The sequence below is a fragment of the Apostichopus japonicus genome, chromosome 22, assembly GCF_037975245.1.
Source record: "Apostichopus japonicus isolate 1M-3 chromosome 22, ASM3797524v1, whole genome shotgun sequence".
NCBI classification, from domain to species: domain Eukaryota; kingdom Metazoa; phylum Echinodermata; class Holothuroidea; order Aspidochirotida; family Stichopodidae; genus Apostichopus; species Apostichopus japonicus.
The window spans coordinates 3593239-3618156 of NC_092582.1; the positions used below are offsets into that span (position 1 = coordinate 3593239).

At 38.2% G+C, this 24918-nt stretch overlaps 1 protein-coding gene across 7 annotated transcripts in view; it reads right to left on the reverse strand.

Annotated features, from left to right (window-relative positions):
* The window catches only part of LOC139964284 (rap guanine nucleotide exchange factor 1-like), an 82939-nt gene that overhangs the window by 11843 nt on the left and 46178 nt on the right, over nucleotides 1-24918 (reverse strand). For 5 of the 7 annotated variants that reach the window (XM_071965766.1, XM_071965769.1, XM_071965763.1 and 2 more), the window contains exons 3-12: nucleotides 24044-24104; nucleotides 16837-16948; nucleotides 15905-16174; nucleotides 12322-12528; nucleotides 8163-8842; nucleotides 4648-4949; nucleotides 3233-3348; nucleotides 2822-2936; nucleotides 2189-2261; nucleotides 92-109 (exon numbers count right to left, since the gene is read on the reverse strand). In XM_071965766.1, the coding sequence (XP_071821867.1) occupies nucleotides 92-109; nucleotides 2189-2261; nucleotides 2822-2936; nucleotides 3233-3348; nucleotides 4648-4949; nucleotides 8163-8842; nucleotides 12322-12528; nucleotides 15905-16174; nucleotides 16837-16948; nucleotides 24044-24104 (1954 nt within the window). The remainder of the gene's footprint in view (nucleotides 1-91; nucleotides 110-2188; nucleotides 2262-2821; nucleotides 2937-3232; nucleotides 3349-4647; nucleotides 4950-8162; nucleotides 8843-12321; nucleotides 12529-15904; nucleotides 16175-16836; nucleotides 16949-24043; nucleotides 24105-24918) is intronic. The other 2 variants (XM_071965767.1, XM_071965764.1) reach the window with 2 other exon arrangements.

The window sequence follows — 24918 nt, forward strand, 5'->3', positions numbered from 1 at the left end:
TTGAAAAAAAAAGGGATTGAAAAAGGAGGGGGGAAGAGTGGGTGTTAAATACTTCCACATGAGGGTGAGGAGTAAGCTTGTATATACGTACCGTCTTGGTTATTATCTTCTAATGTACATACAGAAAAATAAACAGAGTGGAGCAAAAAAACAAAAACCAAGAAAAAGAGTGATGCTTGACAAGACAGACTCCAGAAAACATTGACAGACAATTTACGTAGTTAAAGAGCATCAGGGGTCGAGAGAAAGATTACCCGGTGAGAGAAGAAGATATTACGTATCTACCGCCCTCTACTAGTATTAAGCATTTCAAGTATTATAGAGGATATTACATAACATCATAAGCAAGAAAAGATCAGTCCCATTCAGTCATTGCAAGCAATGTATTTACCACTGTATTTACATGCAGCAGTAGGGTAACCAGAAATAAAGGGGGGAGAAATGCCATCCCTGATTTGAAGTAAACATTTTGTCAGGATAATCTGGTAAAATGTGAACTGTTAAATTGTTTATCTATGTAAACAAAGGCTATTCCCACCCCCCCCCAACACTTCCCCTCACTCCTTTAATTTCCATTCATTTTTTCCCATCCTTGTAAATTTGTGGTTACCTCACTGCCATGCAGGAGAGGGGGAAAGACCTGTTCATTTCATTTAGTAGTATTAATGATTGTACTGCTTTGTAACAACTATGAGGTGATGCAAACATCTTTTGACGAGAACAAGAGTCTGATGAAAAGGATGCCTTGTCTGATCTGTGACAACATGGAAGTGAATACAGTGCCCACAAAATACAAGGGGTGAGGGGGGAGGGGGGGTGTGCAATAGGATTTTGGATAAAATGTGATTGTAACATTGCAAAATTTTGACATTCGACACAAAATTGTCACTAATATTTTAGGAGATGACTTTAAGTCGATGGGAGGGTGGGTGGGTGGGTGGGTGGGTGGGGGATTTTTGGCACGGATAGCACTTAATGATGAAAGCATTTTTTTTTTTATATTAATCACATATTAACACAGTTTTCTTTGCTTTATCAGACTTTTAGGGTTGGGATACTTTTTTTTGGTTTGTTCTGGTGCTTGTAAAACTTACTAGAAACATGTATAGCCAAAGCCTATCAAACCTCTATCAAGCTCTGAATATCAAATAATCAATTCACAATTTTTTCTTCATTCTATACTACATTCTGAGAGAGATACAAGAGAAGCAGATAAGTTGACAAAAACTGAAGGGAAAAAAAATTCCAAGATTTCTACAAGTCTGGCTGAATAGGGCAGTAAGTTCAAAAAAGGACACTAAATGCTTTATTAGAAGGATGGGAAGACTTTCAAATTATTTATAAACAGAACCAGACCGATTCCTTCCTCTGTATTCATAACACCAGACCACAGTCAAACCTTATTGAGTAGCTATACACAGAGGCTGACTATTGACTTCACTTACAGATTAATTGATTGATGGATGATAATTAAATAATGAAATAATTGATAACTGAGCATACCACCTTTACAGTGATGTGTCTTAATGACCCCTTTAACTGGCAGTCCCGTGGTGGTGAGCGTGTAGGCCACCCAGTGATAAATTTCAACCCAGTAAAAATCACCTTTTTTAGATGTAACATTCAGTCATTTATGCAAACCCATATGAACTTTTTTATGCAGCAGTGTTTTACGGTTCATGCTGATGTTTTGAAGTCGTCCCAAGGAGTTGCTGTGAAACTGTGCAGTGTTTTATACAAGTAATTCGATCTCTCTACTTAGTGTCACTAGAACGACAATCGAGGTATGAGAGAGCTCTAACTCTTGCTAGAGGGTTATCCATACATCAAAAGGTACTTTCAAAATACTGGAAACATAAATTACCTTTACTACTATTAATTGGCCTAAAAGCATAGATCTGATTTATTATCACAGTTAGGCATATTCCTATGGATATCTGCATGCGGATATATGTGGGTAATTATTGGATGGTGCATATATATATACCAAGTACGAACATCTTCAGGCAGATACATAATCATTATAATCATAATAATGATGATGAAGTCAAAATGCACAGAAAGTTCATGAATGAGGTCAAAAAAGTTTTGTGAGCTAATGATTGTTTGTCCCAGAATATTTTGCAAGTAACCATTTCATGAAAAGTGTTAAAGCGCAAGCGGAATGTTGAATAGATAGTGTCCATACCTTTTCTGTCAATATCAGCTGCAAACACAATGAGGGCATCAATAGGACCTCCTTTGATTGGTGGCTCACCGACCTTTATCGACAGCAGGAAGAGGAAGAATGTTGAACGATAGAAAAATAGCTTCGCATAGAATACGTCAAACTTCAACTAACTTAGTTATCAATTAGGCCATTTTCTGTACAAGATCTTACAGGGTGGTCAACTTATTCAACGTTATTTTACGAAAAAAAATCTTCTAAATCAAGAAGACAATTTTACTCAGAAAGTAATATCAGAAAATATTGATGTTATTCTGAGAAATACATGGCATGGTTCAGATTCTTGACGATCAAGAAAAAGGAAATTTTTGGTCAAATTGTGACAGAATTGAACTGAGAACAACTTAAGTAGGAACTGAATTGGAGTTGCTACTTGATGCCCAATTAAGACATTTTTGGGGGGGATTATTGTCTGAGAGTCACAGAGCAGTTGGAATTTTAGGACTTCCATAGCATCGAATATGGAGAGCAAAAAAGCAACAACAAAAAAAGGGGGGGATTTATGCTACAAAATGAAGCAAAATTGTGATGCAAAGTTGATTTGGGTTCCTTGCTTTTATCTTATTTCTACAAGTTTAATAATACTTTATTCACCTCTGTGTTCTTGATGAGGTGTTCTGAGATATTCAAGGAATATAACAAGCACGGTTCTCCCGTTTCGGGCACATCTGGAGACGGCAAAAGGGTCTCATCCGGACTTGTTTTGGGCCTGAAAAAAACAACCAACCAAAAAAAAAATGATAATAACAACTGATTACAAAAATAATAACCCTTAGATATTTTACAAGTTACAAACCAACCTGAATTTAAGTAATATCTGGTTGTTTTTTCGGGGTCATTTCTGCTGAAATATTTACTTGAATTCTTCGTAATATTAAAAAAAATTGCATATTTTTCATAACAGAAGCAAGAATGACGTCTTCATCCTTCCATCTTCACTTTTCTACAGAAATTCACATCATTCTTTATCAAACTATTTTCTACAGAAAGTTTTTGAAACTTTACCTGTGATTGCACTGCTTTCCGTTCTCAATAACACTCTCTGATTTCTTCTTGTGCTCGATTCTCGTCTTGGTAGGCATTTCTGGATTGGTGTTGAGTCGGCCGCGCAGACTGTGTTCCTGCAAACAGACGTGTAAGAACGATGGAAGAACGGTCGTGAAGTAGAATGAGGAGGAGGAGTCTTGATCGAAGAAACACTCATTAGTTGCAAACCACAAACTGTCTCAGCAGTGTCCAGAGCAGAAAGACTTCGATGGGAAACTATACATATACATATATATCTATACTCTACAATAATTACATGTACTCTGCAAATATGTATAAACTGTGCAATAAATGAAACAGGAAAACTTGCAACAGGACAAGGAGAGAGAGAGAGAGAAACAATTTTAATCAAGTTCAAAAGTCCTGCCACATTAATTAGCTTGTCAACACAGCTGTTTAAAGACATAGGCGACGATGATTGATGGTGAGGAAACGGATATTAATATACACAACTGGAGAGACTGACAAGGATCTTAGGGGTGCAAGGTGAAGGATAAAATACAAATATCAGAAATGGAGGAACTGTTCATGGCAGCAGACACCTTGAGGCTTCCTCGTCTAGAGTTACTCAGTCGTATGTTACGATAAATTAAAAATAAATAAATAAAAAAATAAATTAAAAAAATGATCGTTTTAGAAACCATCAAACTGTGTGATCGAATCTCAGAATATCTGGTCTGAAGATTTCGACAAGCTAACTACCTTTTGCGTCAGACAGACAGACTGACAGACCATACATGTATGGGGACTGGAATATTGAAAATCAATCAATCAATCAATCAGTTTGCAAGTAGTTAAAGACTACATCATTCAAATTTGAATGTGTATAGAGAGCTATTCAGCCTACTATATTGCAATTGAGATTCAATAATAACAATAATAAAGGATGAACATTTGTAATGCGTCTGTATGATCCGTCAAAAGGACATCTAATGGTGGAGTAAAACATGAGTGAGTAAAAAGGGGCAAAGCAAGTAACAGACAAGGGAACAGGTCCAACACAGCAGGCCTAGTCATTCCTGCACTGATTCCCTACCTGGACTACAGAACATGCCGATCATTAGGCAAGGGCCTAAGGGACCCTCAGGTAAAGGGCCCCAAGGTCAAAGGACTAATGTAAGCACTTGAGACACAATGAGACACATACCAACTTTATGTTTTTGGGACATGCCTGCAACAGTTAATAATGGGAGTGCAGAGGTTCTATGATGAAGGCGAGGGGCCGGGGGGGGGGTCGCACACGGTGCATTGCGGTCCCAGAGGTTGTTATTCTGACACCGAATTAAGACCTCTTATCACTCCTAGCAATCTGCTACCGTCCACTCTTCTTTAAGCAACGATGAGGAGCAACAAAAATTTGTGGAAAAACTTACCGGGCTGAAATTAATAGGCTGTTGCTGATGCTGTTGTTGTTTCAGAGGTAAGGGTGGACCCTCCAGTGAGCCTTCGTAGGACCCCTCCGAACTGGTCTCGACACTCGACCCGTAGGAGTTCCTTGGACTTCTGGGCAAGCGGGACGTGTAGTTGTACGACGTGTGGAAGAAGTTTTCTCTGTTCTGCAGGCTGTACTCATCCGATGTCTCGCGGTATTCCATTTGTCGTGACTTTTCGTGGTAAAATTCCATGTCGAATTGTTGTTTGTTGTACTCTCCCAATACGTCTAGGTAAGTGTCGACTGTGAACAGATCAAAGTAAACAATGTACATTAGGAACATTCACCAGACAATGAAGGGGGGCGAACAGGCTATTCATTGCAAACATTCGTTCAATGTCATTCTAACAGAGAGCAGAAGATTGAATTTCCTGGTTAATCTAATTGGTTTGTAAATCTCTGCCAATCTTCAAAACACCGTTCCAAAGTATTCAGAACTCTACCTTTTAGTTGCTGTCCAGAGAGGTAACAGAATCATATGAACAGAAAGCTCCTATACAAGACAAGAAAATATTTCTACCAAATATCTTAACCATTGATAGTTTCATAGTTACATTCACCATTTAAAAGCAGTGTTATTTGCATTTTGCTGGGAAATTTTACCAAACCTACCACAGTATAATTATAAATAGGTTAAACTAAAACACACACCCCTCCCCTTCCAAAAGTAGCTATTAGTAATAATTTTTGTCACAAAGACACTGTCTTATTAGAAATAACCACGATAAATTTCTCATCAGAAATGTCCACACTCTTTGCCTGGTTCTTCATTAATGGAGTCCGGGCAAATTTTTGATGGTTGTCCCTAAAGCTTAAACTCTTGACTGTAGGAACAGCAATAAATAAAGACCAATATGTACAATGTAGGAGGTATGTGTAGGGTTGGTAAATAGAACACAACCTTTGGGGGTGACAAATTTTTATCATTTAACCTGTTTTGGGGATACTTTAGCTACCAATACAATATGAATTTGATGTAAACAACTATTCCTCCGACACTCTGGAGTTTTGTTGTCCTGATGTCCGAACGGGAATTTGGAATTTGTTATGGGCAACCAGACAACCACAAAACAGAAGAAAACCTTGTAACCATGGTGTTATCGGAATGATTTGTTTAAGTAAATACTGCTGCTGTTCACTGTTATCAGTCCACATAATTATACCTGCCTGCTCAAAACTGAAATAACGATGCTATCTCACTGCGAAGTTTCACAAAGCATTGTTTCACGAATGGGGGAAAACAGTACACAAACTTTTCATAATTATTGTTCCTAATTGTGAATGTTGATTATGTTACTTGAACTTATCTACTACGGAAACCTCCAAAAGTGAAAAAAAAAAAATGAATGACTTTGCTTGGCTATGTCCTACTTTTGTGGCTTATTGATCTCAAAGATAAGTAGGGCAGGTAATCTGGCCACTACATATATATATATATATTTATATATATATTTTTTGTCTTGTTTTTCCTCTTGTTAGTTCTTTTGTCCTGAAAGATACTTTCCTGTTTTTGCCAAATTTCTGGAAGGACTGTCACTTCGGACAGGAACGCTTACGTCCTACCTGTTAAATGCTTATCCTGTCACATGACCTCCACAGAGGCACACAAAAACAGGAAGCCACCTTAATTTAATTTGGCTATCACCATGGTAACAATATCTAGAGACAACCGGAGCCTCTGGGTTCCACATGGCCACATTTGATTATAACAGTCTGAGAGGAATGTAAAGTTTGACAAGTTTATCGTCTGAGGACGGCCAATTCATTACTTTAAAGGGATCGGTATAAAGATAGAATATAATGTCACCTCCAATCGGGACATCATTGAAATTCAAATCATTCCAAGAAGACGTTGGTGATACTGCTTGGGCAGAACAAAGTCTGACTAAACATTGGTCAGGACATTACCTACTGTACCGACAGAGTGCTGCTATCAAAGATTGGCAAAAATACTTTAAGGATGATTATTAGGCACGATCTTAATTTGGATAATTTTGCACAATCTTAATTTGGATAAGTTGAAGACATGAACAAACACTGATATCACAGTCCAGGTTGTATTTCTATAATCCCTTATAATTTGAAAGAGATGATCCCCCTTTTAACAGCTGAACTGTGTCATTTAAAGTGACTAAATAGTCTAATACACAGACATTTTATGTAAGGTCAGTTCATTAGAGGCAACACAAAACATTAATGAGAGGATGGAAGATTTTCATCGCCTTAATGTGGTGCAAGATGATGATCAATGACAAAGGGAGTTGAATGTCATACAAAAGTGCATTGTTGTCTACATGAATGTTTAAAGACCATGTCTTGGTGGAGTTATTAAAGATTATGAAACAATGGGTTAACATTATTAACATTTAGTCGTGCACCAAGGAGCCAATACAATCATCAATTTAGTCTTAAAGGAAGCGTATCACCGTTTAAAGCATTGATCATAAAAGTGAGCATCTTTGTAAAGTCAGAATAATGGAAGAAAGATTACCAGCTCTATAGATATTTTTAGTTTTTTCTTTAGACTTACATTAACATGTCAAGACTAAAATTCTGCTTCATGGCATCCTTAACCATGATCACTAGAACTATTTTAAGAGATGTTCACCATCAAATTCACCTCCACCTCTCCCTCCTCCCTTCATCTCTCCCTCCACCTCCTCCCTTCCCTCTCCTCCTCCTCCTCCTCCCCCCTTTGTTACCCTTTGACATCAGCAGCATATGCAATATTTTATTTTATGCTTAAAAATTTATTTTATGCACACACCTCACCGACATGCATATCAAAGCAAAACATAAATGTAATTGAGCTTTCACTTCGTAACAGTAACTACACAATAACAGCAACAGAAAAAGAATTGATGATCCTCTTGTTGCGACCTTGACATATTTTTTATGGTCTCATTTGAAGGTCATTTATGCAAATTATGGTATAAAACTTGACATTCTACGACACAAAACCTATCAATGCTGAATCATGGTAGTTTCATAATTCAAATTGCACACCTATTTATCAACCAAACTAAACATGCGAACATACTTTTGAAGATATTTTGCCATTATAAGAATTTTATGTTAAACCCCACCCACTCATCAATATGCACGAGATGGGAACCACAAACAATAGGGCACATCTTCATGGGGGCATCTACCTACCAAGCATGACATTGGCTCAACTTGTGCTTCTTGCAATATCGTGTTTACAAGCTGGCCGTCACATCCACAAAAAAATCACACACACGCTAGCACGATTGCAAACATTACTGAGCCTTCGGCATCGTAACCTAACATAGACCATCGCTTGATGTAGTTTGTTGGTGATGGTGTCTTAAATGTGATTGTTAATGTCTTAATTGAAAGATGTGTCTACTAAAGTCATCCTTGAAATATGACATTACTATAATCCCACTGTTAAAACCCTGAACAAAATAATCATTGTTAGCAAAGCAAACTTACTGTGCTTAATTTTAGGTGGAAGCGGGGGTGGTTCATCATCTGTGTTTTCCAGACAAACGGTTCTAGATACACTCACACGATCCTCTGAAATCATGCCATTCTCGATGGCCCACCCTATCGTCTCCGTGTCCTGTAACTGGGCACAGCGTTCCTTGAGCCCCATGGCCTCCGAGGGATCCAGGTTATCGTAATCCGACAGTTTCCTTTCGCGATACTGTCGCTCTTTCCTGGGCAGTGGGGGAGGGTCCGTTATTTGGACGGACGGTATGTTGGGGCTGGTGGTCTCGACCGCGCTACGCGGTCTCTCTCCGACTGAATAATGAAACTGTTCCGTGCTACTGCAGATCTGCGACCTGAGTTCCATCGAGTGCACGGACATCCTGGACATGCTGCCGTCTAACGTGGCTTGGGACGAGTAGCCGGAGGAAGAGTCTGTGTGTACGCTCGACACCGTGCTGCTCTTGAAGGAAGCCCCCGATATGCTACTGTGAGTACTATAACTGCTGAAGTTGGACTGATGTGACTGCTCGCTCGAACGGCTCATCACAGAGACCGCACTTCCAGAAAAGGATCGGTCGAGAAAGTCAGATTTATTAGGCAAGGTCTCGCTGTACCCGGTGGGAAACTCGAACATCGACGCTCTCCCTTGCTTGGGGGGTAGCGGGGGCGGTCCTTGAGTGCTGCAGTAGAGAAAACAACACCTTTGTCAACATCAACAACAATAATAACAACAACAACAACAAGCATTAAGACATGTATGAGACAATTTTCATTTGAAATCATGGCATTGCACAAGAGAGTCTAATAGTTCATCCAGGTATTTCCAGACGATATGAAATTAATCTATTTTTGTAAGAGCTTTTGGTTTCGTTACCGACAGAAATCGATACCGAACAAGAGAAAACAAATACATGTTTTGATTTATGCTACAGTCAAAGAATCAGACAGATCTGTTTAATAAAGACGCAACAAAAGTTAGCTTAGTAAACTCTTGCATATTTAAAGCAACGTAAAACATGCGACTTGCTCACTTTTAGGAAATAACACTAATATTAATACACTATGAGAGATGGGTGTCGGTTTGGACGTTGCTAATAAAACCACAAAAAGTTAGTGGGTTAGGTATTCAGGAATGAAGATACTGACCTGTCTTCTACCTACACTAGAATTCAAACCAACCTAGCTTAAAACAATTGGTAACGTTCTATTCACTGCGCCCCCTTATAGCCCCCGTCTTCGATGTCACTGTCCCATTCCTTCCCAATCTACCGTTTCAAACGAAACTTTGGAGTTTGTGCGGTGCAAGGAAATGTTTCCAATTGTTTTATGAAGCTGGTAGATCAGAATACATGTAAAAGGAGACAGGTTAGAACGAGGAGTTAGTAGATAAAATGCCACTGTCATAGTTGTACACAAGATAAAAATTAACAATATACTTGAAACTAATTTTGTGTTTTGTATGGCAAAAGGATTACAGCCAGGTCATACATGATGTAGCTGGTTTAATTCTAAGGCAATTCAACCTTGGACCATCAGATGTTGAAAATATATCTATAGTCCTACTGAAGGCATCATTTCATTCAATGTTCTACACTAGCTTGTAAACTATATGATCAATTTTAATGTGCATTCCTTTCTAAAAAAAGAAGAAAGACAGATGCAACTCTGTCTTGAACGTAACCACCCATCAAGGAACTACTTACGCATTTCTAACTTTCCCACAGAAGAACTATCGATTTTATACACCAAATTTTTTTTCTCCACAAAAACAGTACGGGCAAAGTTGTTTACTATAGTTTTATGATACACGCATCGATTTGCTATATCTTATGACCATGCCCACAAGCAAAACTGTAACTAATAAAAAATTAATATTCCTAGAAAAGAACCTGGAACGTAAGAGTAGCAATCAGCAATTAATTTTCGCACAAAGCATCACAAGGACTTGTTTTTTCCCAGGTCAGGGTATTATTTCTTTTCTTTCTCGTACAGTCTTTCGCCATATATTAAACTACCTTTCGGGAAAGGCTGATCAGTGACAAATTTCGAAATGCACTACCATGCACAATCTCAAAAAGCATTTTCACTTTCTAGATAAAAGTGTTTTCCCCCTTTGGACACCCAACTCAAAAGACATAAACAATACTTTTTCCAGGCATGAGCAAGAATTTATGCAGCATTTTCTGTTGAATCTATTAATAGATTTTTTTGTCGTTTGCCAGAAGAAAATATTTGGGGAAAAAAGGGATTTTTTTTTTTAAATCCTATCTTAACAAGTTCCACTTGGGAAATTCAAGAAATTTCTTGATTCCAACACAATAGGTTGTGAGCTGTTGTCGGGTTAGCATGTGATTCTTACGTTAAAAAAGTGCCTGGATGAAAAATTTATCAAAATTCTATGGAAACGTTAATTAGGCCTACTTTATAAGGCAACTGTTGCGTAAAAGAATAGAGAAAGACAGATCGAGTGGAACAAAACAAAGCAATGATTGGGGAGTGTGCAGATTTAGATCAATAATACATTACAGTACAGAGTATATTATCAGTCAGTACTCAATATATTATACACTGGGTGTATATTATCAGTCAGTATTTGATATATTACACACTGGGTGTATAGTATCAGTTAGTATTTAATATATTATATGCTGGGTGTATAGTATCAGTCACATTAAAGTGCAAACTGTGTTATCAATATCAAGGAAATGATCTGATTAGAACCATCAGATCATTTCCTAATGCATACTTACCATCAATAATTTCCCCCCTCTCCCACCTCCACCCCCCCCCCATCTCACAAAATGCAAGAACACTTAAAATATGGTACCTCTAAATGATGCAGACATATTTTCACCTCAAAACCCATTCTCTGACTCTTTGTCTGTGAATAATAGCTAAAATATAGTTCTCAAAACAAGTCATTGACAAGGAAACCAAAAGAAAATAATAATAATAATCCCATTTCCAAAAGAATGTGCCTCTATGACTAATGTTCCACAGAGCTTAAACACTTAACATTCTTCATCTCTGTTTACAACATGTTTGCATTTCCTTCTTTCCTTCTTTTTCAAAGCAAGTTTGAAGAGTTTTTTTACTGAAGGAACAAAATCTGATAGAAGAAGACCAATTATAGCCAGAGAGAATTTCTTGTTTCTTTTTTATAAAAGTCAATTTTAATACCCTGTGAGCATCTTATGAATATCAAATACGGACGGCAGAGTAATGCACATGAATGTAACATTTAATGTAGGGAGATAAAAAAAAACAAGAGCTTTGCCGAGATTTATCGCTTTCAAATGTCATATACATGTGCAAAACAGATCGTCTGTCCAAATAACAGATTCTCTTATCAAATCAAAATTCTATGGAGGATAAATAAAAAGTTAAAAGAAATGATGGGGAAAAAATTTATCGAAATGTCATGCGGGTTGAATTTCAATGCAAATATGAAGCGAGAGGAGAGTGGGTGATAATGGATGAGGAGGAATGTCGAAAAAAGGGAAAAAGAAAGCAGGTTTATTACATTAAATTTGCGACGAGATGTTTCATTTTCATGTAAATGTCATTTTCCCCTCGTCTCGTTCAGAGAATTTTCTTGATGAAGGAAGTAAGGCAATGAGGAAGTTACGTAGTTAACCATAGATCTGCTTAATATGAAGTGTGAGTACTACTGAGTGCAAATTGAGATCTAAGAATGAAAGAACGATGGTGGGGGAAAAAAAACATTTCTAGGGACTGTACCCTGTCTAGACTGAAAATAAAAGAGAGGAAATGTAAACGGAGGAAAAGTAAACAAGTTTCAAGGGGATCCACCTATCTCAGTGAACAACTTGTTTGTTCACTCCTGTGTTTATATTAAAAACTTTTGTTTCTTTAAACATACAGTTTAATCAAAAGTTAGTCTGGGAATTAAACTGCTTCAGTAAGGGGGGGGGGGGGGGCTTACTTCCATATCCAAATGAATATAATGCAAAATATAAAGTGCACGAGACGTGTACAATAGAAAGTGTGTGTTAATAAAGACTAACAGCATTGCAGCAAATTAATGCAAGCTACTGTATTATGCATTTTGCTGTGCAACCAGCAGACCTCAACCAATCAGCATGCAAGTGAGCTCAAAAAAAATGTTTAAAAATTCAACAACAAAAAAATCACATACTCATCAACATCATCATCTATATCTGGAGGAGATGAACTGAGAAACTGCCTCTCGGGGGATGGATGACCAGAGGGTATGTGAGATCCTGGCTGCATAGCATTGGGAAGAGACGCCGACCTCTCGTCTCTGGAGTTGCTGTTATAATCGACCGTGGTTTCTGATGAACCGTGGACCGTTTCGGGGTCGGCACTCGGCAAAGGTTCCACGCTAGCGTTTCATGGAGAAGGAAATAATCTAACTTAACAAAACTGACTTTTATGGTATGTTTAAAGTTTATACAAATCCTAATTTGGATAATTCTGCAAGACCATATGTTCTAAATTTAGCGTCTTCAATTCCGGACGCTTCTGTGGACAGAAAGCGAACCGCTCCGACCGAGAAGCAACACGTTTTTGTTTGACAGAAATGGTACTTCAAAATGTGGAACGCTGTAAAAATGTAAGTACTGGAGGATTTTAAATTTAGGTCATTATCTCATACTGACACTGGAAATGATTCTGTATGAACGACGACGCTATTTACATTCACGTTGCTTCATAAATCAACAAGAAATCAATCCAGACATAACAGTGTTAGACAGTCCACATAAATAATCACATCCAATAATTTTCTACAAAACTTGCACCATTTTCTGTTATAGCAAGACCTGGCATTTCATTGGATATTATGACTTTATGTCATTCCATTTTTATATTCAACTGTTTCATACCAGATTATCACTTAAAATTATGTCAAGAACCTATCATATCTCTCTCTCTCTTCTTCATTTAAACACTGAGAATTCAGTAAAGACAATATATTATTTCTGAAGGCAAGATCTAATTGCTCAGCAGACCTATCTTCCCAGGCTGATTTGTTATAATCAAATCCTCATTTTGGTTGTTTTTGAAGGTCTTGCTAACATTTAAACAACCTTTCCAACAACTTTCTCTACGAAGATGTTATCGAGACAAAATCATTCCAATGCTTCCATGATTTGAGGAGGAACATCTCTCCTGTGGGGAATGGTTTTATTTATAAACCAAACCAAAAGACCTTGCTTGGAATACCATCCAGCACTTTGCATTCTAATTGTCTCTTCACTTCAAATTCCCTCTCATTTCTCTCTCGAAACTCTGTCTGGTAGTGAAGCCTAGAGGAGGCAGCTCGCTTTGATATTGATTGTCCCATATGAAGCTTCTACGGCGTCCCTTGTTTAAAAGAAAAAACTTAAAAAACTATGACAACAACCTGTGACGCAAAACTTGATTTAACTTCGTCCTTGCAGGCCTCGTAATGGAATTAAATCTCTGGAGGAATTTTGTCAGCATTACATTCATTTGCATATTATATGCTTGCCGAATAAATTACTTCTCCCCACAGAACTACGCATCTTTTTTCGTCTGTCTCGTAATAACATTCTTTCTACACTTTCATCTGCAAATCCCAAATGGACTATACAGTAGTCAGGAGAAGAAGCCACTGCTTTATTCTGAACAGAACCAAGATTGGGATCTAGAACTGTGTGAAAGGTCCTTGATCAGCAATGAGTAGAGAAATTTTTCAAACTCAAGGTACGGCCTTAATCAAACCCCCTCCAACCCCCTAACCCCGCTCCCCCCCCCCAACCTCAAACACAACCTTCTCCATATTCTAACACTTCCCGGTACTCCTTACCTAGTTTGTTTTATCTTTCACGCAGCACTCAAGACTAACAGATAAAGAATATTGAACAATTCTGACGCTTTCTACTCCAACTTTATCACCACACTTTTCAGCACACCCAGCCTTCCCATGAACTGGCCTCATCTAAGCCTAAACCAGTCCAATCGGCGCTAATGAAGGTTACCCAACAATTATGACCTCATTACAGTCTGAAAGACATCAGCAATGAGGTTACGACCAACAAAGCACGATTGTGCCTGTCTGGGCTTGAATTCTGTTTTTGAGCCTAGTTTAATACTACTACTCTAAATAGTGAAAGTCACCTCACCCCCCCCCATTCATTCTGCACATGTAAATGTTGCTATAATTCCCCCCCCCCCCCTCCTTAGTCTGCAAAACAAGCAGGCCTTTAAGGTTTTGTCTTCTATTACAGACAATGTATAACTTAAAAAATACTCCCTAGAGTCTGAACACAGACTCTTAGAAATACAGCAAACTTAAACAACATCTCTTCACATAACTAAGATCATTTCAGGCTTCTCTATGCCTTTAGAAAACTATAACATGACTGAAATTTCATTTCAGCTGTTTTTTTCTTCATCTTCTTCTTCTTCAGTTTTATTTATTTCTTTTCTTGCTAACTAGGAATATCTGGTTGTTTAAACATCTTTTTGGGTCTAATGTTTCTCATTCATCTTATTTTCCCTCTATTTTTTTTTTAAGGTTCAGTAAAGTTAACGTCTAGCTCATAAATTAAAGGTTGTATCTTTACTGGCAAGAGCAATCACTGTCAAGTTTGATGTGATCATAGCAAGCTCTTTGTCTCCAATTTCAATCACCATCATTTAATTATTCTGTTTTTTCTCTGGGAATTAAAACCTAGTTTTGCTAACCGTATTTACCAGGAACGTGTAATGTCGTCGTCCGATCAGAGAGAATGCGATGTAAAATGATTCTCTTTGTGCGGAGATTCGCATGTTACACAGATGTATCTCGAGGATACCGTACTCGACGGCAGTAATTATGAGAGGAAACCTATCGTCTGTGTGTTTGTATTGCGAGTGTCTGCTTGAGATATTTGCGAAATATTTGGAAACAATCGAAAAACTGTCGGGGGGGGGGGGGGGGGTGTGATAATGACGTAGGTTGCTACACACAGAGCTTCATGAGAAATGGAGGGTGACATGCATGGATGAGGAGAGGTTATACTGGTGACGATAAAAACATCACATCGTCGATGATGACGTTGAAGAAAGCTGAGCGGAGTACAGTGATATAGTAGACCATCAGACACACAGACATTGAGTACTAAGCCAGGAGGAGAAAGTCTGAGAACAGCGAGCAGAAACGAAAGCAACAACTGCCTTAAACCTAAGGATAGAGTCTCTTAATTGTTGAGAACCGTAGGATAGGAGATAACCATAGACCCCTCAGAAACATGCCTGCTTGCAAATCACCACCCCCCCCACTCCCTACTCCCTCAACCTTCTATGGGAATAAATATACACTAATTGGTGCAATGTTTCCTCATGTTCTTTTCTCTTTTCTTTTCTTTCTTCATCTATTAAAATAGTGTGCAAATTGCTCACTACATATCTTCCAATTTTCTCCTGAATTGTCTGTGACTTTTGATACTTTCATCTCCAAGAATGACAAATAACATTTTGGTAATAGTCCTCATTCCCCATCCAATAATCCAACTTCGTGATAGCTGTGATTGGGACATTAGGTTCTATGACTTGGAACTCTCAAAATCGAGTAAGATTTATCATGTTTAGAGGGGTAAGGGGGGGGGGGAGGAATACTAGCTAGTATCAAACTAAAACTCCCAGGTATACAAGGACTGCATAGATAATACAATGAATGTTTTATTATCCATGGCCAATATTCTTATTATTATTATTATTATGTTTATGAAATACTGCCACGGTATTCTTACCTCTGAGCAGGCAGTGACGTCCTCTTGGGATTTTGCTCGTGTTGCGATACCTTCAGTTTTTGCTCCTTATCTTTTAGCTTCTCCATGTACTCGCTAACGAGAATAGTGATACTAAGTTTGACAGCCTCTGTGATGCCTTTAGCCCCATCATCTCCCTGAGGATCTTTCCCCTCCTCCTGTCTCCCGTGCAGGACCACTTTGTCCGCCCAGAGGATGAGCTTGGCAAGGTTCTTGTATACCGCTGAGTGTTTCGTATTCATGGAGGTGGAACTGTAATTTTATAAGATACATGTAGAATATGAAATTAAGGTACACATTGAAATTTAATACCCCACAGGCTCTAAATTTTCACACCCATGTTCACATCCCACAGATTGTCGTAAAGTTTTAACGATGTTTACCTTGTACCTACTTTGTGGCTCAACACAGTAGACGTACTTCCTACGTACTTCCTACATGTTGATATACATACTTTACTCGACACAGTAGTGGGCGGGTGGCATAGGATGTCCAACATACCAAGACAGTACAATACAAAATACAAAACAGCTCTGAAGCACCGTTCAATGCCGAGTACAGAGTAAGTTGTTTCCTTGTTGAAATGTTAATGAACGACAAGCAACTTCCAAGATCCAGTCCATTGACTGCACACAACCAAATGAAATGTTTAACACTACTGGAGAGGTTACAAACACATATAAGAAATACATAGGTGGGGGTTTGGGGGTGGGGGTGGGGGTGGGGGAACAGAGGGGAATTGAATGGAATAGAGGGGAATGGGAATGAGGGAGTGAGAGGAGGAGACCCAATCTTACAGGTCTACATTTAGGAGAGTTTTATCCAGTGGAAAAGTGTCCTGAAGGGGAGGGGGAGGGGGAGGGGGGAAGGATTGTAAGTGTCCTATTGGTTCATAGTTAGCAGGACAAAGTTACCTTTCATCATGATTGTGGCAGGCTGATAGGTGATTGGTCAGTTCCATAACCTCTTGTAAAACCTTAGTAGTGCTGCCTGGTAGCATACTCATGATGTCTTTCTTTACTACATCTAGAATGGGGAAAAAAAGAAATTATCAAATTTATCTTTGTTGAACTTGAAAAGAGAAAAGAAGTTCTTTATTAGGACAAGATTCAAACCCAGCGGGTTTAACACAAGCCCTGTTCCCTTAGTTGGCGGTGATCCGTCTTCAGCCATTTTTCTGTTTGAGAATGGGGATAGGGGTTGGGGTGGGGTGGGGGTGGTGATGGGGGAAGTCAAAAGCCACTCAAAGAAACAAAGTATAAGTTCTAAGGCGAGATTTTTCCTTTGGAGGAGGGACAGTCCCATGCTATATTTTATATACCGGATGAGTCAAACACACAAACTAAAACATGCATGAGTCAATGTACAACTAGTACTACTCGATATCGTTCACCATCCTCACTCAACCGACTACGACTGTAATTGCAGATTACTTCCTTGTTATGGTATTATGATGGATCTTACATACTGTACAGCAAGCAGGTCAAGGTAGAGCATGTACTATATTCTATGTATTATATACAGCAGCGTGTTATGGGACAGTAGTTATAAATCTCATCATGGTGATGAGAAGATGACCAGTCCACCCTTGATGGACACTGGTCAGTCGAATAAGAGTGTTCATGTAATTGATTTCTCTATACCCCCCCCCCCTCCTATGGGGTACAAGAGACTGGCGAAATAACCATTTAGCGATTAGGACAACTTACCAAACTAATAAGAAGAGAACGAAAGGGAAGAAAAATGATGAAAAGAGCACACACAAAAATGCTGATGTTATGAGGAGACAGATAACTTAAAGTACACAAAGTAAAATCTGTTACTCCTGCACCAGAGCAATCTGATCATAATGCTAGCATAATCCATACCTTTTGTAACTTGCAAAACAAGGTTGTTAACAAGAGGAGTAGGGAGGGGATTTTTTTGGTAACAGATCACAGCTCTTTCAAATATCTCTGGAGTATTGAAAAATACCGCATTCCAATATATATGTAATATTTTAAAGCAATCACAAAATGTATGGTAAAATGTATAAAACTGACAGAATTGCAACCAACAAAAAAACAAAAAACAAAACCATGTAACATTCTCACAGCCTGTAGGCTATACAAACTAACAGATAATCTAGCCACCAGAATCATGAATATTCATGATATTATATAATCCTTTTTGCTCCCAATTGGATCTACTAATTTGCATAATATCATCACATAAGGGTTGGATAATTCAGTCACTTCTTCTCCCCTACAAATCCCATAGATCTTTCAAAATTTGTTTAAAATTACATATTAATTATCATAATTTTGCAAAATATATAATTCCCAAGTTCATCATTCTTATCTACCTCAATTTCAAAATTAAACATAAATTTTTAACTGTCAGATTTCTTGCATGTATGGCTGTTCCCTTCTGGATCAAGTGCCCCTGAATTAATTAATCTTTGGTAATTACCCACTTAATCTATCTTTTCATACACAATCTGATAAAGTGTTTCTTTTTTTTTCATGTTTTTCTGGGATTCTTTTTTTTTTTTCCTTTATTTCTTTTTGTAACAAACTGATTCCCTTGGGAACCACATCAATCTGTTCTCTATCATTGGAAATCATTTTGATAAGAGGTAATCCTGTCACTGAAAGGGGCAAGATTTTTGGATGAGGTTCATCAACATCACAACAAGAATCTGGAACATCACGGTCACAACAAATGCACAACATCTGTGTCCGTTCCCACAGATCCTAATACAAAGTCTTCGACTAATTTTTTTAAATTTCCAAATAACTTTATCTGTTTGTAACCAGAGTGATGAAAACAGTGTGGAACTGTGGATAGCAAACAAAACCGTCAATATTTAAGATGGAAGTCACCACCTTTAGATTATTTTTGTGGCATTCTTCTCTCGTGGGAATATTTCTTTACTTGGGGGACAAGGTGGGGAGCAGGGTGGGGGAGTTGTTTCTCGCTGACAGTTTGTTGTGACAATCAGGTTCTCTCTCCACGTATCCAAGGAGCAACCTGACAAACTGGTGGAGTAATATCTGTTCGTACCAAGGTGACAACTTTATCCAGAATATAAAATTTAACCAACACTGACAATGACTCTACTGTCACAAGTTGTATGGAAGTTTAAATCTCCCGTAGGTTGACTATTAAACGTTGATGGCTTGTAAAACTCTCCGTAGTTATAGATGTTATAAGGTAATGTCAATCTCAAAACATCCATCCATCCATCTTTAAAGACCATCCACAAAAATACTAGGAAAAAATGACCATATTGCAAAGACACAAATGCAAAGATTGCCATTTAGTTATTGTACACATTGACATTTAATGTTTCATGTTTTCATCATGACAAAGGCGATTACAGAAAACTCAAAACTTGCTACACAAAATGTGAAAACCTTATTAGTAATGACTTATGTATTTATAATAATTTCCAGCAACATGGCTTAAACCTCCCCATTTTACATTCTAAAGGACGAATGTGACGAAACTGTTACCTTGCGTTGCTATGGCAATGCGTACAGTTACTGATATGGGAACTGACGACAGATGTAGTCTCCAGCAAGGCAGAAGATGACGATAATCACACATGTTTGGAGTATTTCGGAGGCGTGACAGTCTGTCACGCATCGACTGTTCAACCTCCTGCGTCAAAATAACGCTTCACGAGTTCTGCGGCGATGTACGATACTGGCTTTCACGGTGAAACGCTACTTAGATTGATACGACGATCATTGTAAAAGACCCTCGTGAAGGCATTTAATCAAAATTTTTATTTCGCCTCAGAGGCATGTGCTTGACATTATATGATCAACAAAATTGGCATGTGTGGGATCTCATTATCAATTTTTGACATTATTGGGTAATTCTTCGTGGTAGTTTTGCCTTTTAATGCCGGTCTAAAAGCTGTTGTGATTGAGATTTAGGAAATCACGCCACTGGACTAGAGGAGTGAGAAGACCGCACACACACTATACGAGTGTGCAATTCGGCGGGTATTAGAAAGGTTCAACTGCTTTCATCCTGGTTAGCAGGGAACTTAAGCCAGCCTTCAAGGAAAACTCTTTTAAAGTCAAAACGTGGCATAAAGTTTAGTCTTTCTTGACTTAGTATAACCTAAGGCTAAAAGAGTCCAAGAGAGCTCTAGCTAATTAATAAAAGCTGACAAGCTATGAAACAAGAATTTAAAAAAAAATAATAATAATTAACCTCATAAAGAAGGAATCTATTTTTTACAGGATGACTCGCTGGCTAAACCGTTCATTCCTGAATCTTTCTCCAACGTCGATGTTAAAGATGCATTTCTCGTTGGGTAGTAAGTTTGCGCCACTCTGACCATAGCTTTATGTATATAATACTTGAGGGTTAATCGGTGGTCTACCCTTACATTATCGCAGGATAACGCACAAAGCGATGCACTAGCCTACATTTGCTTCGATGACTGCTTAAAACACTGTGATAATTCTGGGTTCTATGCCAGCATGGTTCAGTAGGGTTATCTTTGTAGCTCGCAAGCTATGGTTAGGTATAGACCTACTTCTGGCCGAGGTTTGCTTGCGCAATCAGAAATTTTTGGCATCATTTTGAGATGGATGTTTACACCCGAGGGGCTTGTCGTGTAATACCGTTCTTGATATGATGCAGTTGCTGTTGACATTAGTCGTTGAAAAAGGAAGGGGCAGCTGGGATTAAGATTGACGAGATACTCCTCTAAAATATTGCAGCTTATGTTCATCTTGTGGTTGATCAACAGTCAAGCAAACAATAACAGACCGATCAGATTCAAGAATTTTTAACAAGTACTGTAATAGAGGAAGTACACATAATTGAAATACTCAATTTTGTGTCCTGCGATTTAATAGAATTAACTGCATTCCCCCACCCCCCCCACCCCTCTTTTTATTTCTCATTTGAAAACCTTTGAAGTAAATGACCAACTGAGAATAGCATTCTTGGCTGTGGTTTTTTGTGGACAGATGTTTCTCCAAGTATCTCGGTATCTTTCTGTGTACACCCAATCAAGTTACAGAGGTTTCAATGTAACTGGATATTATATTCTCCTATGGGGTGATACCTCTTTCACCACAACAGGCCCCAAAGCTTTGCCTAAATATATAAGATTCCATATCTGACAGTCATTGAAGAGCTATGTTCCTTACTAAGGTTTGTTTATCAACAGCAACCATGTCAGTAGAGGCCAACATGAGGGCAAAGAGCCTTTAAACAGTCAGGAGATTCGTGTTGCTTTATTTAGCTACAACCGTTATGAGAGCTACTACCATTATGAGGATGTCTGCAAACACTGAGGGGACATTTATTATCCGTCACTTCTCAGAATCTCTTGGCAAAGTTCAAATTCTTGGCAGAGTGTCAGGGAGATATACAGTAAGACAAGGAGATTTTTCAAAGAATGGCTTTTTGGTTCCCCCCCCCCAAGGGAAAACTATGTGGTCACTTTACTGACCTTGCAAACTTGTGAGAGGGACCGCGGAATTGCAAAGTCGGCATTGACTATAATGCGGTAATTTACTATTACCGTTAGAATCTCCAACACGGCAGCATACAGAAACATTGCACTCAAAGCCGAAGCCATAGTGAATTAATCAGGTCATCCAGAGTCTGTGCATGCTAATTTCTTCAATACTGCCCTCATTATCTTTCGGGAAACATATCTGTTAGTTTTGATTCTACTCACTGAAGGTTCTAGACACTTTGGATGGTAGAAAGAAGAGGGGGGTAGACTGGAATAGGTCGATCATCGTAAGAGGACAGTGCTGAACGGTTACCAAGTGCTCTAGACACGTCACAAAGTGAGGAGTGAAGTAAATGCTTACAACCTCTGAGCTAGTTTCAATCCTTGGTGAATTATCCATGGACATTTAAAGAGATAATCTGGCAGGTTTTCAAAAAAAAATTAACTCAAAAGGGAAATAGCAACTCACTGGTCCACTTAAAGCACAGACTAAAAGTTCCAAAATGGTTGCCATGGTTGCCAAGGTAGAAATTTTAGCCCTTACCTTCTGTACAACTGTCCATTGTCAACACAATTTAACTATATAGATGAGTATAAGAGGTTAGTCATATATCAAACCAGTACATATATACCTATATACTGCAATACAAAGTTACCAAATTGTCCCCACAATCTCACTGGTTTGTCACAGGTTCAACATACAGTGGTGTCAAAGTAGATGAAATACTAGTATCCTAGACCAAGTGTGATGAAGTCAGCAGGTGTCATGGCAACCAAGGGAGATCAATCCCATCATTTTCTCAGAGATACTTTAGACATGATAAACACAGCTTGAGGACCTAATCAGAAGGCCTAATAAGCTCTCTAGAATTGGAAAGCAAGGTCATGGAACCCTCAAATAACTTTCCCAGGCTATTTGAGAATCAACTGCTAGCAACTGTACTACAAGGATATCAGACCTAAGTCCTTTGCATTCCTGGGCAATTTTTTCCTCAAAAGATTCCAATTACTGTACACTTATGTACCCAGTACAGTTCAGGAAAACACTGACATTTGTAATCTGCCTAAATTGTAAGCTTTGAAAACAGGCAGTTTGGATGAAACATGGTGTTGTTCCTGGATAAAACAAATTTTAGGAGTTTAATATGTACAGAAAAGTACTGTATTGCAGTAAATTTTCAAACGAGGAGGGGGGGGGGTATAGGGGTGGTGAGCACAATTTAGTATCTGAAAAATTTTAAGTGGACATTTATATCTGGTTCTCAACACAGAAGTTACACATGTTTGCAGTTGGGTAGCAGTTTGTCCATTTTACATCAGCAGTTTGCTATGTGATGCCAGAAACTGATTCCTTCCTTTACTGAGGAGTATGCTGCATCAGTACAAGATATCATAATATTGATAGATTCCTTCTTTATACTGAAACTGTACAACTGCAAGCAGATGTGTGCATGGTTTTTGGGATGTTTGCTTGGAACTACAGTATTGCGTTATTGCACACGTATGATGAAAGATGAAAGACCCCAGACGTGCCATTCCATCCTTGAAATTAAATCGGTTTATCTTCATGTTGGTACTGATTGTGACAAAACACACACAGCTCTACTTTAAGATGTGATCTGGTAGGATTTATTCCTGGAGAGTCACAACAAACAACAATACCCAATCTCGAGCAAAACAATACTTCGCTGTCCAATCAAAACTGAAACCCTACTACGCAATCACCATAGAAACAGAAACGTACACAGTCACAACTTTACGCAATTACGTCTGTCAGTAGACAAGAATGCGTGGCAATGATTAATTCATTATATTACTCCGTCATTCGGGATCAACAAATCTGTTATTGGTCACCCTTCACAGCCCCCCAACAGATGAGAAGCCAACAGTTCCATACACACTAATGGCCTTCTGCATGCATGTTAGCTGAACTTGGCAGCATTGTATTCATTTATTAGGATTGCCAAAACACAAAAAACAAAAAAACTTAAACAGAATTTGTAAAGTGTATTTGATACAAATGGCTGTTTTTGTGATTGAGATCATTGATAAAGCTGTAAATAAAGAGTGTATCTAATTAAACCTTGAGCTCTCTGTATCTAATATGTGAACACGCTGAAGACATATTAACACAAAAGAACAAACTGAAGAGAAGTGAAGACACGACATGTGAAGACATGGGAAACAAGAGTAAAAATATGGGAAAACAGTGAAGATATTTGATCACATGAAAACACATTGAAGACAAGTGATATGTATGTGTACTGAAGAGATGTGAACACATGTGAACACACTGAACACTCTTAGAACATGTGAATACAACTAAGTATGCATTCCAACTGCATCCTGATGAAAACTAAGAATCAGACCATCAGTCCTGATGATAGCTAGTCAGTGAACTTGAATGGTGAGATGAGAAAATCACATGTATACTTTCAAAGAGCGACAGAAAAGGTCTTTTTAAAGTTCATAAAAAGTCATTTTGAAGTCACATGTAGAGCATGTTGTAATTTTCAGACCAGGAAGCTTCTGAATAGAGTTTATCACTTTGTTCATGGATAACTTTTAAAGGTTAATTAATTAGCTTCCAGTCAGTGGAACATGAACCAAGGCATTGTTTATATATTGTGACTCATAATGTAACTTACCGACAAACCATCTCAAGGCAGCCATCACCGACTTCTCACAGCTTTGGAGTTTTTCCACATCCTGGTATGAAAAAAAGAAAAGATTTCTAGATTTATAGTCACTGATTAGGAAACTTTTTTTGCTTTTTACAATCACAACTTAATGAATATTCAGTGAATTGCTACATACTTAGAGAATATGTTATTCTAAATATAGATTTGTAGGAGGAGATCCACCAGATCTATGTATAGGATACATGTATTCATTACCAGGTCTTGTTTCATGAATAATCAGTGCTATGAATATCCACTGTGCTAGTAGCACTTTTAATGCAAATTTATGCAAAACTATCATCATACGATGATATCCAGGAGCCACTATATTCCTTACCAGGTCTAGCTTTATAAATATTCAGTGCTATTAATACTTGATGCAGCATGCAAGAGCTATTGATCAGTTGTTTGACAAACAGAGTAATAATTAGCAGATACTGCTTCATGAATATTGATGACAAAATTAATAATCAAGTTATTGATCATGAGATCAAAGTGCCATAGACCAATTCCAAGGTCTTTTCCAGTGGCTAACAGCCTAATAGACAGAAGAAATAAGCTCAAACGTTAATGACAACTGCTAGTCACTTCTCTGTCTAAGCCAATAGTTTTGGTACAATCCCCCAATAACACCCCCCTCCCCTTTCTCACCCCTCTTTCTCCCCTCATCAGACGCATTTCTTTTTCACTCAAACAACTAGGTACCAATGTCTACCGGGCTACCCTCGATATGAAACTCTTCTTATGCTGTAAACGAGAATACCTCACATAAACATGGAAAGGACTATCTACGTAAGAAGACTTTCTCTTCTTTGGTGTTTTACACAAGACTCATTGACAAT